At 34.2% G+C, this 13,356-nt stretch overlaps 1 protein-coding gene across 1 annotated transcript; it reads right to left on the bottom strand.

Annotated features, from left to right (window-relative positions):
• Positions 1 to 4,055: 4,055 nt before the first annotated feature.
• Positions 4,056 to 10,355, bottom strand: LOC113237820 (WD repeat-containing protein 36). Its single transcript, XM_026474501.1, has 8 exons — positions 9,395 to 10,355; positions 8,872 to 9,041; positions 8,442 to 8,678; positions 7,923 to 8,105; positions 7,488 to 7,686; positions 6,971 to 7,049; positions 6,421 to 6,583; positions 4,056 to 4,756 (listed from the first exon to the last, which is right to left on the bottom strand). Exons 1-8 carry the CDS (start codon positions 10,336 to 10,338, stop codon positions 4,056 to 4,058), a joined length of 2,676 nt encoding a protein of 891 aa, XP_026330286.1. The 5' UTR covers positions 10,339 to 10,355.
• Between the last annotated feature and the right edge of the window lie 3,001 nt (positions 10,356 to 13,356).

Raw genomic sequence — 13,356 nt, 5'->3', positions numbered from 1 at the left:
CTTTTCGATTTACAAGGGACGGGAGGGATTAAATTCGAATACTTTTTTAAAAGGTTTGTACAGGTCATTTTTTCAAATATACGACACAACGAGTAGTCAGATTTGTTATTTTCAAAGTAGAGATATGAAGACGAGTCGAAAGGACTTCCATTACGGTATCAGGATGTCGTCCGTTTATCTGCGAGTTCATTTGAATATTATCATTAACTCGCTCGTCCGCGGCATGGCAGCTTTACAATGCTATCGGACTTACTTTGGCACGCGCAAAGCCTCTCTTTGTTTATATTTTAATTTTCTTTATTTTATTAAACAAAGCTACTTTTATAAAAATGTCATTATTTCTACTATACTCTTTAATTACTGATTTCCATATTGTGGAAGTCAGCCTGTATTATATCTACACTGAAACGACGCTACACGGCTAACATGCATTTGGAAAATATTAAGAAAAAAATCATAACTCTAATTTTATTTATTATATGGCAAGCTGAAACTTTCTAGTTTTCCATATAACAAATAAAATTAGAGTTAGGTATGTTTTTTTTCTTAAAAAAATTGCTTAAATCGCTCTCCTGCACGGTTCGATCGAATACTTGCGATTTATAGGCGATTGCATCGATGCAAACGCGCGACTGCATCGATACAAACTGTAGCGATGCAATCGCGCGTTTGTATCGATATAGTCGCGCGCTTGCATCGCTTCCTAAAATCGCGCGCGTGTTTAGACGATTAGTGACTGTATCACTACTGCATCGCTGCTAAATGTCGCCGTGTGTAAACGCTCTTAGCCGTTGTACCTTTCCATTCCGTCGATATCATCTACCATACAAAAGTGTGGATGAAAGTGTAATATTTCTGCAATGTTGTCTGAGGGCATTCACATAATAAGCAGTAACAGTAAAACAAGAGGACGATAAAAGCGTCGTGTCTGGAATTGCTTTGGTGCATGATCGTATTTCCATATGATCGGCATTGTCTCCATAGAGCAATTCCCACCGTGTGCCTTTGGACAGCGATCGCTGAGCTCCTTGCTGTACCTACTTGCTTCAAAGATTATGTTATGCGCCCTGTCATTATTACCATTTCACGACTATCTACGAAGTCCGCAATCGATGCGGTTGCGTTGGTAACGCTAAACTCAAAGCACTTTTATAAGAAAAAAATAGACAGGTAGGTAATAGCCTTTCTGGAAAGTTCCAAGCCGACTTCCACAAAACATTTGCGTTGTGAGGATAAAATACCAAATATTTGGTTAAGATTTCTTTGAAAAACAATTCATTTTACCTCTCAGGGGTTCCTTAAAAAATACAATGAATTTTAGTAACTAACATTACACACTTTTTAATATTGATCCTTTAAAATAAAACTCAGAGCAGTCGCGAGGTTATCGTAGAGCCAACCAATGGCCAAAGTAAACTCTGACTGTTTGCTTTTAATTAACCCATGGTCAACAACCGACTTTGCTCCATACACTTTTGATGAAACAATTCTACTGCACTTAATGTCGCAGGCTATTCGATTGACTATACTTAGTGCTTGTGTTAAGTAATGCGATGTTAGCTACCTCTACAACCACCGCGAGGAAAACGGTCATACAGTTCTTCAAATTCAAAACTCGATTTCACCGGTGATTCAATTCGTATCAAAATTAGATGATGCAGCACAAAGTACGATTTGATAGACATTAATTGCGCCTCCAATTTTTCAATATTCCATTGTTGAGTGATAAATCGGTTCTTATTAATGGTGAAAGAGAAAAATTGCCGATAATTTCCTCATGTTCAATGCAAATGTGATTGTAATAAACAGGCGATGTCTGAATCACGAGTTTTATCAGATTGCTTTTATCTGGTTCAACTTTCTCATTCTGCTAATATTGGCCGTAAATCCCCCTGGACATAACCAACCGCAAAGTGGTCGACGCTCTCTCACTTCGCCGCTTTACGAAGATTCAACTTTTCAGTGAAAAAGTTAAATGGTCTGGAATGAAGCATCGGTAATAGAAAATGGATGACAATTCTCATTTCCTTGTTCGATTTCATTCACACCAGATAACTTTAAGTTATAATAGTAATACCTCATTGTTCTCATGCTTGTATGATTAGTCCACCGTCTTCGTATTGTTTAGCTCTAAAAATACTTTACTTTCCACACTTCTGATTTATAAATTAATATCATGTGCTTTCTTTCTCTACTCATAATGAATTAATATAACAATTAGCAGACCTATATTTTCTGAAGCGTTAGTGATTTATTTACCGGTTCTTCGTGTTTTTTAACCTTTGTTGGTGAGAATAGCTATAAGTAGGTATGTGTCTTTCGACAAAGATAATTCTAACATCCAAAAACAAAAGTAAAATGCGAAACTGACTTTTATATTATACACAATTCACGTAGACATAGAACAGGATATAGAAATAATACAGAAACTACGCTACCAACGCCCTCCGGAAATTAAAATTTTCTAAAGCGACTGCAAATGAAGGCGCATACATCGAAATTACTTTCACAGCCTTTGTTACGTCTACATTCCTCATAAATTCCGCTTTGGAGTTAGAGGGAAAAATGATGATACACTTTTAATGAAACGTTTTTTCGGCGTTGTTTGACTAACACTCGATCTGAGGTTCAATAAAGCAATCGCAAAGATACGGACGTTTTAGATATTCATAATGCAAAGGAAAGCACAATCAGATTTTCATTGGAAACTGGGAGAGCGACTAGGGAGGTGGGCGCGGACGCGGGCTTCTAGGAGGGAGAAATGAATACTTATTGCGAAAATGAAGCGGGCCATTAATGAACGCCGCCTCCGCTGAAGCGATCGGACGCGATTTAATTCCCTTCGAAAAATATTCAATAAACACCGCAAAGACCCGCCTTACTCGGATCAACGTCAAACAGCCCAGACAAATTGCAGACTAGCGAAATTACAAATTCTTCTTTACAAGCGATTTCAAAACCAGGACTTCTGATTTGATAACGTGAGAAACGTTATTGATACCGTACTAAGAGCTGTTTCTCTACAAATTATAACCCGTAAGTACTGAACTGTGTCTAAAAATCGATACTGCGTGATGGATCTAATTTTAACCCGTTTTTTAATATATGTATATATTAGTGTTGCTACAAATAATAAGTATTCGGACTCTGACCGAACATTGAATTCACCCAGAACTGTTGCCGAATAACCGACTATTCGGCGTGATTAACGCAAGTACGAAAATTGGCACGATAAATTTATGTCACGATATATTATTATAATATACAAAGTAGAATTTTGCACTGTGAAACAAAAAAGATACTTTAATTTATAAGTTTATACTTAGTTTAAATTTATGACTTAAATGAAGAAAATTATTGTTTATTTCACTTCACTTTCAAAAACTTAATTTTGCTTTGGATTGCAAATATTAAATAATTGATTGGTTTTTTTAGCGTTTACTTAGTTATGAGTAAACTACATAATAAGTAAGAAATTTGCATTTGATATATTACCTTTTTTAGATCTCTTAGAGAAATTAGTATGTCACATTTTCTTTGCTTTTTTACACAAAGAATTAAAAAAATGCGTTTTCGCAAGCTCCCAACATAAATGTTCAGCATTAATAAAGAAAGTTACATGATTGTTTTTTATTTACCTATTGTTTTTTCCCAATTCTTAAAGGCCGAATAATGAGTTGGTATTCGGTATCGGCCAAATACCAAAAACAGGAGGAATAGGCCGAATAGTAACCGAAAATTCGTTATACATACAGTGATATACTTTTGATTTAGAAATAGATAGAACACAATTTCACATCACGGGCAAGATTATTCTTATCGACTTCCATAAAAGCCCACTTCAGTGTTCACAATACGAGAGAATCATCTATTATGTTCCATTGTTGAGTACTGCCTACAATAACGGTGGGATTTTTGTTAACAGTTAGGTACGGTTTCTCTCTCAAAAACATCTTTATCCTACATATGGTCAACCTTATTAAATTTATACGTAATACGAAAAGGAATGATTAAAAAGATACATAAAAAAATTGTTTGTAATAAATCTTTTATTCTTACATATCTTTCAACGCCTTAACAACACAAATATTATACAATAAATAATTCTGTAACTTGGACCACGCTTGCGTTGCGGTTTCCTCCACCGATTCTAGAATTACCCTAAGCTCTTCATTTTGAGATGTCGTTTTCGTATGCGTTTTTAAGAATAAACTCAAATACGATTGCGCTAATTCGAAATCCCTATTGGTTTTCAGCATAACGCCTAACATAATAAGGAATTGCTTCATCACCTGTATGGACCCGCCTGTTTCAGGGTCCATGCTAGTTACTTCAGCTTCTATGGCAGCTGGAGATAATGTTTTTAACTTCTCTAAACATTCGATATAGCTATCGTCATCATCACAAGCTATTAGTTTTTTTCCAAAAGGGGTTAACGTGGTTAGAATTTGGGGTATTAACAGCTTAGTTTCTCCGGCTTCTTTTTCTTTCTCGAGGTCAAACTCTAATTCTAAGCTAGGTATTGTGGGGAGGAAGAAAGGCGCTGATTTTGGCACAGTAAAGGGTGTCTTAGGTTTGTTTCGTTTCTTCACAATGTCTAGGTGAAGAAGATTCAACCATCGGGATGTAGACTGGTCTGATAGCGTGATGAGCTCTTTACTGATCTGCTCCGGTGATTTATATTCAACCTCCTCTCCTAAATCTATGACACCAATATCTTCGATATCCGGTTTCTCTGGGGCTGTGTTTGGTAGCTCTGGAAGAATGTACTTATTGTTATCCAAATTACAATAAAAGATTATTAAATGTACTTCTGATAACTCTCGACACCAAACTATAATAAATTACATTGCCTCGTTAGAAAATCTAAAAACGTTGAAATTTAATTGTAGAAATGCATTGGTAAAATAATCTCAGTACAAAGTACTAAAAAACCGACCTCAACAGTTCGTGACATTAATCTATTTACCAAGTTTTATTGAAATCGGTTACCGGAAAATGCGCGAAACTTGATTCATCCCCTGGTTTGCCATCTTTAGAGGTGGAATATTTTCTTCAAATTTAAATGGGACCAATACTGAGTGACCCTCTTTCCAACAAAAAAAAATAGAATCATCAAAATCAGTTCACAAATGTCGGGAGCTAACGCGTAACATCATACAAAAAAAAATACGCTGGAATTGAGAACTTCCTCCTTTTTTTGAAGTCGTTTAATTACATATTTTTATATGGACTAATGCCGTAAAGTACAACTATTTTATAAAGGTCTCTCAGTAATCTTCGCGTTACGGCTGTCGTCGGATTTTTATCAGTTGACGTATGCACAGTGTTGCCATGTGCACCGTAATTACGATAAATGCACCGTTAACAAAAAATTTACCACCTAACGTCGACACATGACAACGGTGACAAAATCTACCGTAATCTGCAGGAGCTGGATTTTTTGTAGTAAAGCATAGTTAAGCGAGGTGCAAGATATGCGGTTAAATTAATAATAACCCAATCTAAAGGGGTTTAGGGAAATCTTTTGATGCAGCAGTCTATCCAAAGGCACATGCAAAGATGCGTCAATTTTAAGCCTGACGAGGAAATGTTGAAAAGATTAAAACAAAACTTTTATAAAAATGAAGAGATTGTATTTGGTAATTGTTGTTTTATAAAAAGGATCAGATTTTAGACAAATTTTCATTAAGGTATTCATCTCCTCATTTTTGTAAACGTTCAGAAAAAAAAATTTCTTTTTCTTATTATAATTCTAATTTTCTTTTGTAGTAAAAAGTTAATTATGCACAATTTTTTTTTCATTAATATTTACTTAAATATAAGTTAAAGTAAGGAAATTCACTCTCATATAGGTTATTCTTACAAAGTTAAGTTACTATTGAAAGTATAATAAATTAATAATATACCATAATTACGCTGTTTTTTTTCTGGGCATATTCACCGTAATTTCTTAGATCTACCGTATTTTACGAGCGGAATCACCGTCGACCTGATTTTCGACATTGTCAACACTGCGTATGCATTTGGTGCAGACTAGACGCATTAAATCGACTTGGAAGTACCAGTACTCTTTATTTTGGTTATATATTTGATAATTTGCTTGGTACATTGGATTGACCTAATGATACATTGTTAAGTAGTAAATGTTATTATAGAAATATTTTTACAGTTCCATATAACTAAAATGGAAATCAAACAATAATAAAGTACATAGCTCTGAATTCAAATTATTATGGATGATAAAGCTAATAATCACTAGATATGGCAAATTGTACTCGGATGTACTCGAAAATCCAAGGATTGCCGAGAGATATTAAGAAAAAAGTTTGTGCTGTAGAATTAGTATAGTTCACTATAAAGGCAGCACATTACGCTCCATGGAAATATAATTCATTTGAATAAGATAATGGTACTTACTTAACCGGGGAATGTCAACTGCTTGTCTATCAATAGGTTTAAGGAAGACTTTCTCATATAGCAACTTGTTGGCCCAAAGAAAGACTCCCAGCTCGCCAACGTGTGTAGTCGCCAAATAATCACCTGTTGGAGACATGCTTAGGGATGTACAGGGCCGCTCCACCTGAAAATATAGTGATAATAGTATAGTCGGTTCAGAATTCTTCTTAGCTGTTTGACTCGTTAGTGGCCGTGGTCGTAATTTGGCAGTTATCACCATTCTCTTTGTTTTTTTTTTCTTTGTTTAATAACCGACTTTCAAAAAAGGAATTAAAGAAGAAAGGGGTTCTCAATTCAACTGTATATTTTGTTATATGTATATCACGCGATAACTCGTGAATTTGTGAATATTTTGATGATTCTTTTTTGTTCGAAAAAGGGTACCTCAGTATTGGTCAGTGGTTAAATTTTAAGAAAATATTCCACTTTCTTGGATGTTTTTTTTAGTACTCTGTACTGAGATTACATTGAGCATGTAATGAATACTTTACGCCGTATAATATGTACTTACGGAAAATACATCGACAAGTTGCCCGCTTGGTATGTCCCAGGTACAAACTGTGCAGTCCATTGATGAACTAATTAGCCACCTGTCACAAATATAATTAATTTTAATATTAATACTTTTCAATTTTATACAATGTGTAAATAAATTAAATTATTAGTAGGTCCACATGTCAAGTCTCTTTAAAGTAACAATACATACACAGTTAGTCTTGCTTTCGGGTTTCATTAATAAGTCTAGACCACGATACACGTTTCGTAATTACGTGTTCACTCAAATAAAATTATACATATGCAAATACTTTGTATGTAAGGAATTCCATACTTTCAGTAGGAGGTTTCAAATTTGAAACTTATGTATTTTTTAAACTATATAATTTAACAGGAAACTCACTAACCACACCCCATAGGTTTCTAGATTGTGTTTACTACATGTTATTGAGTTTGAATACTTTACATTCAAAATAGGATAAAAGTTCATTTATAAATATAAGTGTGATTTGTATATATTAAAAATTTGTTACCTGCTCTGACAATCAAAGTCAATAGCGTTGATCTTCCCACAATGTCCTTCAAACTTCCTAACAATGTTCATAGTATCAATGTCAATAAGAATTATAGAGAAGTCCTCATTTGCAATAGCCAAGAGTCCACTGTCGCGATGTAGCTTTGTACTTGTCACTGATTCTTCTAAACGCAGGACATGGTAAGGTGTTGTTGTTGCTGAAATAATATACAAATTTACTTTCTTACTTACTCAAAATAAACTTGAACTGTATGTTTGAATATTTATTATGAAAAGTACATCACAGACCCTTAAAGTAATGACAAATGAACAAAACAAAGTGCAAACTCAAAAACAACATGATGTAAAATATTGTAAATAAGTTTAATAATATCTATTTGAAATTAATTAGTCCAAAGTTAAAAATCTCTTTTTATCAATAAATTGAGCTCACCACTTTTAAAATGCCAGAACTTGAGTTTATCATCAGAGCCAGCAGTAATCACCCTTTGGTTGCAAAGATCTGTTTCCACGCCTCTAACTGCACCAGTATGCGCCAATCTTTTTTCCTTGCCATAGTGCCCTCTGTGGATGCCTGACTGCATATTAAATTTATGCACTTGCCCATTGGAGTAGCCTGAAACATAGCAACAATGTGATCCATGGTACTCAGGGACAAGTATTCTTTATTTTAAATTCCTGTTTGTTTAATGAATGGCATTTGTGAAGTGTCATTTCATACCGTAGAGAAACAATTAACAAAAGTTAAAAGGAAATTGAAACATCGAGTTTTGGCTTGAGCATTTCTATTACTGATAAAAATTATATATGGGAAGAATATAACAAGTTTAGTGTGTGTCTACTGTGTCTACTGCGTTGTATTTAGTAAGAAGATTTATCAAATTCAGAAGTAGTATATAAATTTGGTTCAGAGTGTTATCCTGCAAGATAATGTAGACATATAAATCCTTACCAGTAATAACAAAATTTCCACAATGAGTAACAGTCAAACATGTTGCCACTACTCCCTTCTCAAACTCTGGTGGTTTCAATTTATGCTGTCCCATACATATCTTATTGTATGACCATGTAGTAACCAAGTACATTCCTTCATGCAGCGTGGCAATACTATCCCATTGCTTGTCTCTTTGCATACATGAACTTAGTTTCGTGATCGATGGGAGAATCAAGAAATCGTTTTTTAAACGATCTGCAAGAAAAATGGTTATGTTATGCCTTTCTTATGCATTTTTGAAACTATTATTTTTATTAATTCTTTGGAGGTATCTCTTTCTTCTACTTTACACTACAACAAGTATTTATAATTCAAAGTTAGGCCAACTTATAATCATCTACTTGGAATATTCCTTCAAACCAAAAATAATAAAAAACACATAACTTACTCTTCCTTTTAGATGCTTTCCTATTACGTGAGGCCTTGCCCATACTTTTGTTAAAAGTTTCTGTAATAGTATTCATAATATGGAGACTGCTGTCACTACCAGCAGCCAGAAGATTCTCCCCAGTTGGCTCGCAATAGGATACTAGGTTTGGAGGCATAGCATGTCCTTCTCTGAAACAAAATATATCATCAATGCCGCTATATTGATCTCAGAACATGAACCACAGGCTTTAGATTGCAATTTCCAAGTGCTTTCAGTGTAGTTGCTGCCGGGAGCAGGCAGAAAAGTATCAACTTACTGACAAAATTCAATTATTTACATTGAATATTTTATATTGAATCAATATAAGCACTACGGCACAGAGAAAAGCAGAGACATGTTTGTGTGTGATATTGTTTAAGTACTGTCCAAGAATGGGTCAAGTTTTCTCATCAACCTATTTTATTTTAATTGCAATAGAACAATATATGTACAAAAACCTTAATACCTGAATACAAAGTATAATTTTTGTTAGGCAACAAACCTTTTCTTTAGCAATCTAGCACCACCATCAGGTAAGTCAAATATCCACATCTTCAATGAATTGTCTTCTGAATTTGTAACCATCAAAGGTTCTGACATTAAACATTGCATGCCAGCAATCCTCAAAGAATGTGCAGACTCCACCTGAGACATCACCCGCTTCTCTTCAAGGTCCCACATCACAATGTGGCCTTCTGTGCTGCCTGTCAACATTACAGGTACTCCATCTAAGCGAAATGAGATACAGCTAACCATTCCCCAATCATGAGTGAAATCCATTACACTCTGATCATATCGCAAGTTGTGTAGAATGATTTTCCCATTCCCAAGAGCTATTGCAACTACATCGACAGCTGGGGCTGGCTCCGCCACTGTCACAGCCGAGTTCCATCCTTGGAAAGTGTATACAAGTTTCGATGTCCTCAGATTCCATAACTGAAGCTGTCCCTGTTGACTTCCTATCAAGATTTTGTTCAAATATGTAGGAGGGTGACAAAGTGTTGAAATTTTGAAATGTTCTTCATCGAATTCTAGCTCCAAGAACTGTGATTCGTCCTTTATATCAAATACTCTCAGTATGTTGTCTTCATCAATTGAAATAATGTGAACACCAAACGGTAACAATAAATGCACTGGTGCATCGTGACCTTTATAAATGTGTTTAAGCTCACAACCTCTTCTCCAAGCATAAATGTTGTTTTCACTAGCTGTATACACATGATAGTTATCACCACTCATGCATGTTATAGGTCCTGGATGTTCACCGCTAACGCTCAGTAAACGGAATTTAACGCATCCATAGGTATGAAACCACTTTCCTACGCTTGTACAAAGTAAATTTTCACCTCTCCTTTTGATAAATCTGGCTACAAAAGGAACATGTGTACTAACATAACCTAACACTCGGTTCCCGCGGAATATGCGACTATTAGACTTCTCAGTCATGTTGATATAAAATATCGCAAAGTAATGTCTCCGAAAAGTATTACATCACACACTTGTCCATTAATAAAAGTAAGTTAAACAGTTTTTACTTTTTACAAAATTATTTCAAACATATCATTTTTTTTTAAGTAGAGTTTTAACGGCTTTGGCATAATGCTATACTATGGATAAATTACATTAAAGTTTTTTTATATTATTATAATGGCTTTGCTTTCGCATTATTGTGTTTTACTTGACGGCAGGTATCACAGACTATTAGATGTGGGTACGCGATAGCGACTTGCCACGCATGTAATGGGACGAGCTCAGAAATTAGAAAGATAATAGAACGAGTTGTATTTTTTTCAACACGAGTTATTGAAAAAAATACAGGCTCAATAATAAATAATTGTATTACAGGCTCGAGTATGCCATAGAAGAAATGAGAATAAAAGAATGAGAATGAAGAATAACAATTAAAAATATTTGAATTGACATACCTGACAAACATTTTAATTGAATACCTCGCAATTCCAGCGAAGATTATTTCTTCTTCAGAACGTTTATTCTCAAAACTGCCCTCAGAACGAAAAAAGGCACAACTGCTGTATAAAGTACGCATAGTTGTGCCTTTTTTCGTTACGAGTGCAGAAAGCAAGCCATACAATGTCAAAAACGGAAAACAGACTGTCATCAAATCTTAGGGTCGTATTCTAGAACTGTACCTACTCAATGCTCAAGTCAGAATTTGAGTATGGTTTAAAGCACTCGAAATCATATTCAAGTCCATGCCATTAGAGTCGTATTTCCAGTGCTTGAAATGATACTCAAGTCTGCTCAAATCCTGACTTGAGCACTGAGTACAGTTCTGGAATACGACCCTTACGTTCGTATTCTAGAACTCTATTCAATGCTCAAGTCAGGATTGCACTGGCAACACAAGCACTGGAAATACGACCCTAATGGCAGGGACTTGAGTATGATATCATGTGCTTTAAACCATACTCAAATCCTAACTTGAGCATTGAGTAGACTTCTAGAATATAAGCCCCTTAAGACTATTTTTTTCCATCGTATAAGCATCAAATACATTTTTGTTTTTATGTGATTGCACAAATTATATGAAATGACGATTGATGGAATTGATCAATTGATTGAAATAATAATGAGTAAAGAGTAAAAGCCATTTATTTGTTACAATGAAAAATCATAATAAATAATCATAAGACAAAGAATAATTAAATCATAAACTAATTTCATTATTAGATACCATGTGTTTTCTATTCAAGTGTTTTATTCTGTCTTTAAGTTGGGAAAATCTGCAGGACACCAATACTTTTATAAGTACAATAATTTTTGTGCGATACTACTCATGAGTATAGTATCGATACTTTTGATTCGATACTATGTCCTTAACCGCGACTCAAGCGAGCTCCGCTGGCTCCGAAGGTCACCGAACCGACCGAGTGAGTACGAGTAGCCGATGCGCTGTATGAATGAAGTTATTCGGTATTTTATTTGTAAGTCAATGGTATTTCCATTTGCATTATCGAATTTACCGCGTCAAGTGCTCCATGAAATATGCCGTTTTGCGTTGCGCCACACAAAATTGTAAAAAAAAGATCAAGTACATCCAGTTTAGCCAAGGATAGAATTGCATTTCTTAAGTAAGTATATTTTTCCATTAATTATTGGTTTTTTAAATAACATATTTTATTTTCGATGATCACATTGATTCAATTCATCAATTACATAGAAAATCAATTCATTCAAACATTTGAATTACCTATCGGTCTAAAAGATGATAATACAATTATTCTTCGCTTAATCATAGACCTTATCACAAGGAAGTCCTTACCATTAGGGTCGTATCTCTAGTGCTTCTCTCTTGCTAATATACATTTTGTAGGTATTAACATATTTTTAATACTTAAACTTTTTTAAACTTAACATTTTTAATAATTTAACTCAATAAAAAAGAAATCAAAAACAATTACAAAGGTCATATTACAAAATTGAAAACTATGTGTTAGATAAAGATATGTAAAAAGACGACATGAGTATAGATTCAGCACAAATTTGATTCAAAGTGCACTCCGTACCATATAAGTTTATTTGGAAAAGAGCAATCCTCTAAAGTTCTTTCTTCTCAGGGAAGGCGGCATAGTGAACAAGCAGTATCTTACTTAAAATGACGTTTTTAAGTGTAATTTATTTTACCTATGAAATAAATGATACTTTGACTTTGAAATAATAAATAAAATATATGAACATAAAAATAAAAATTCATCTAACAGCAATCTTTAAAGAAAATAAACGATGTTTACTTACAAATAATAAAATTAAACATCTTGAAGTATTAAATTAAGCAATATAACTAAATGAAAAGCTTAAATTATTTTAAAATTCACCTAGAAGCTCCAAAGCTTCATCTAGAAGTTTTCTAAGAATAGATAAGTAAGGGTCCGGAATGTACAAAAGCGTATTTATTTATTTATTCATTAATTCATTCGTTCATTCATCCATCCATTCATTAATTTATTCATTCATTCATATTTATTTATTTGTGGAAAACCAACAGCTTTACACAACAAATTAAAAAAACATCATCAAATACAAATCACAAACTCGAATTTCTTTTTTCCGAATTTCATTACTCCGAAAACGGTTCGACTATTTTTCATTACTACTGCGATGACGGTTTTGGTATAAATTTGCAACACAGAAATGTCTTCCAACAGAAGTATCGTTTGTCGGAAAATCTATTAGAATAATTATTACACGTATGTATTATTTGAGCAGAAGCTTGTTTGCTTTAACCATGTTTGTTATACGTCTTGTTTTCCATATAATTTAGATTGCTGAAAATTGGTAAATATAACTGAAACGAGGAGAGTACCAGAAACTAATTTGTTTGCATTTCCTAGCTAGGTCGACACCCTCTTGTGGGTTTTGGTTAGGTGAGCGAGCGAAGCGAGCATGCCTGATGCATGAATTTTCGCAGTATCCATCTTTCTTGTCTAAATTGAATAACAAAAA

This window comes from Hyposmocoma kahamanoa, unplaced genomic scaffold (assembly GCF_003589595.1).
Source record: "Hyposmocoma kahamanoa isolate Upper Pololo Valley unplaced genomic scaffold, ASM358959v1 94, whole genome shotgun sequence".
In the NCBI taxonomy this organism is placed as follows: domain Eukaryota; kingdom Metazoa; phylum Arthropoda; class Insecta; order Lepidoptera; family Cosmopterigidae; genus Hyposmocoma; species Hyposmocoma kahamanoa.
This window is presented reverse-complemented; position numbering and strand designations above follow the sequence as displayed.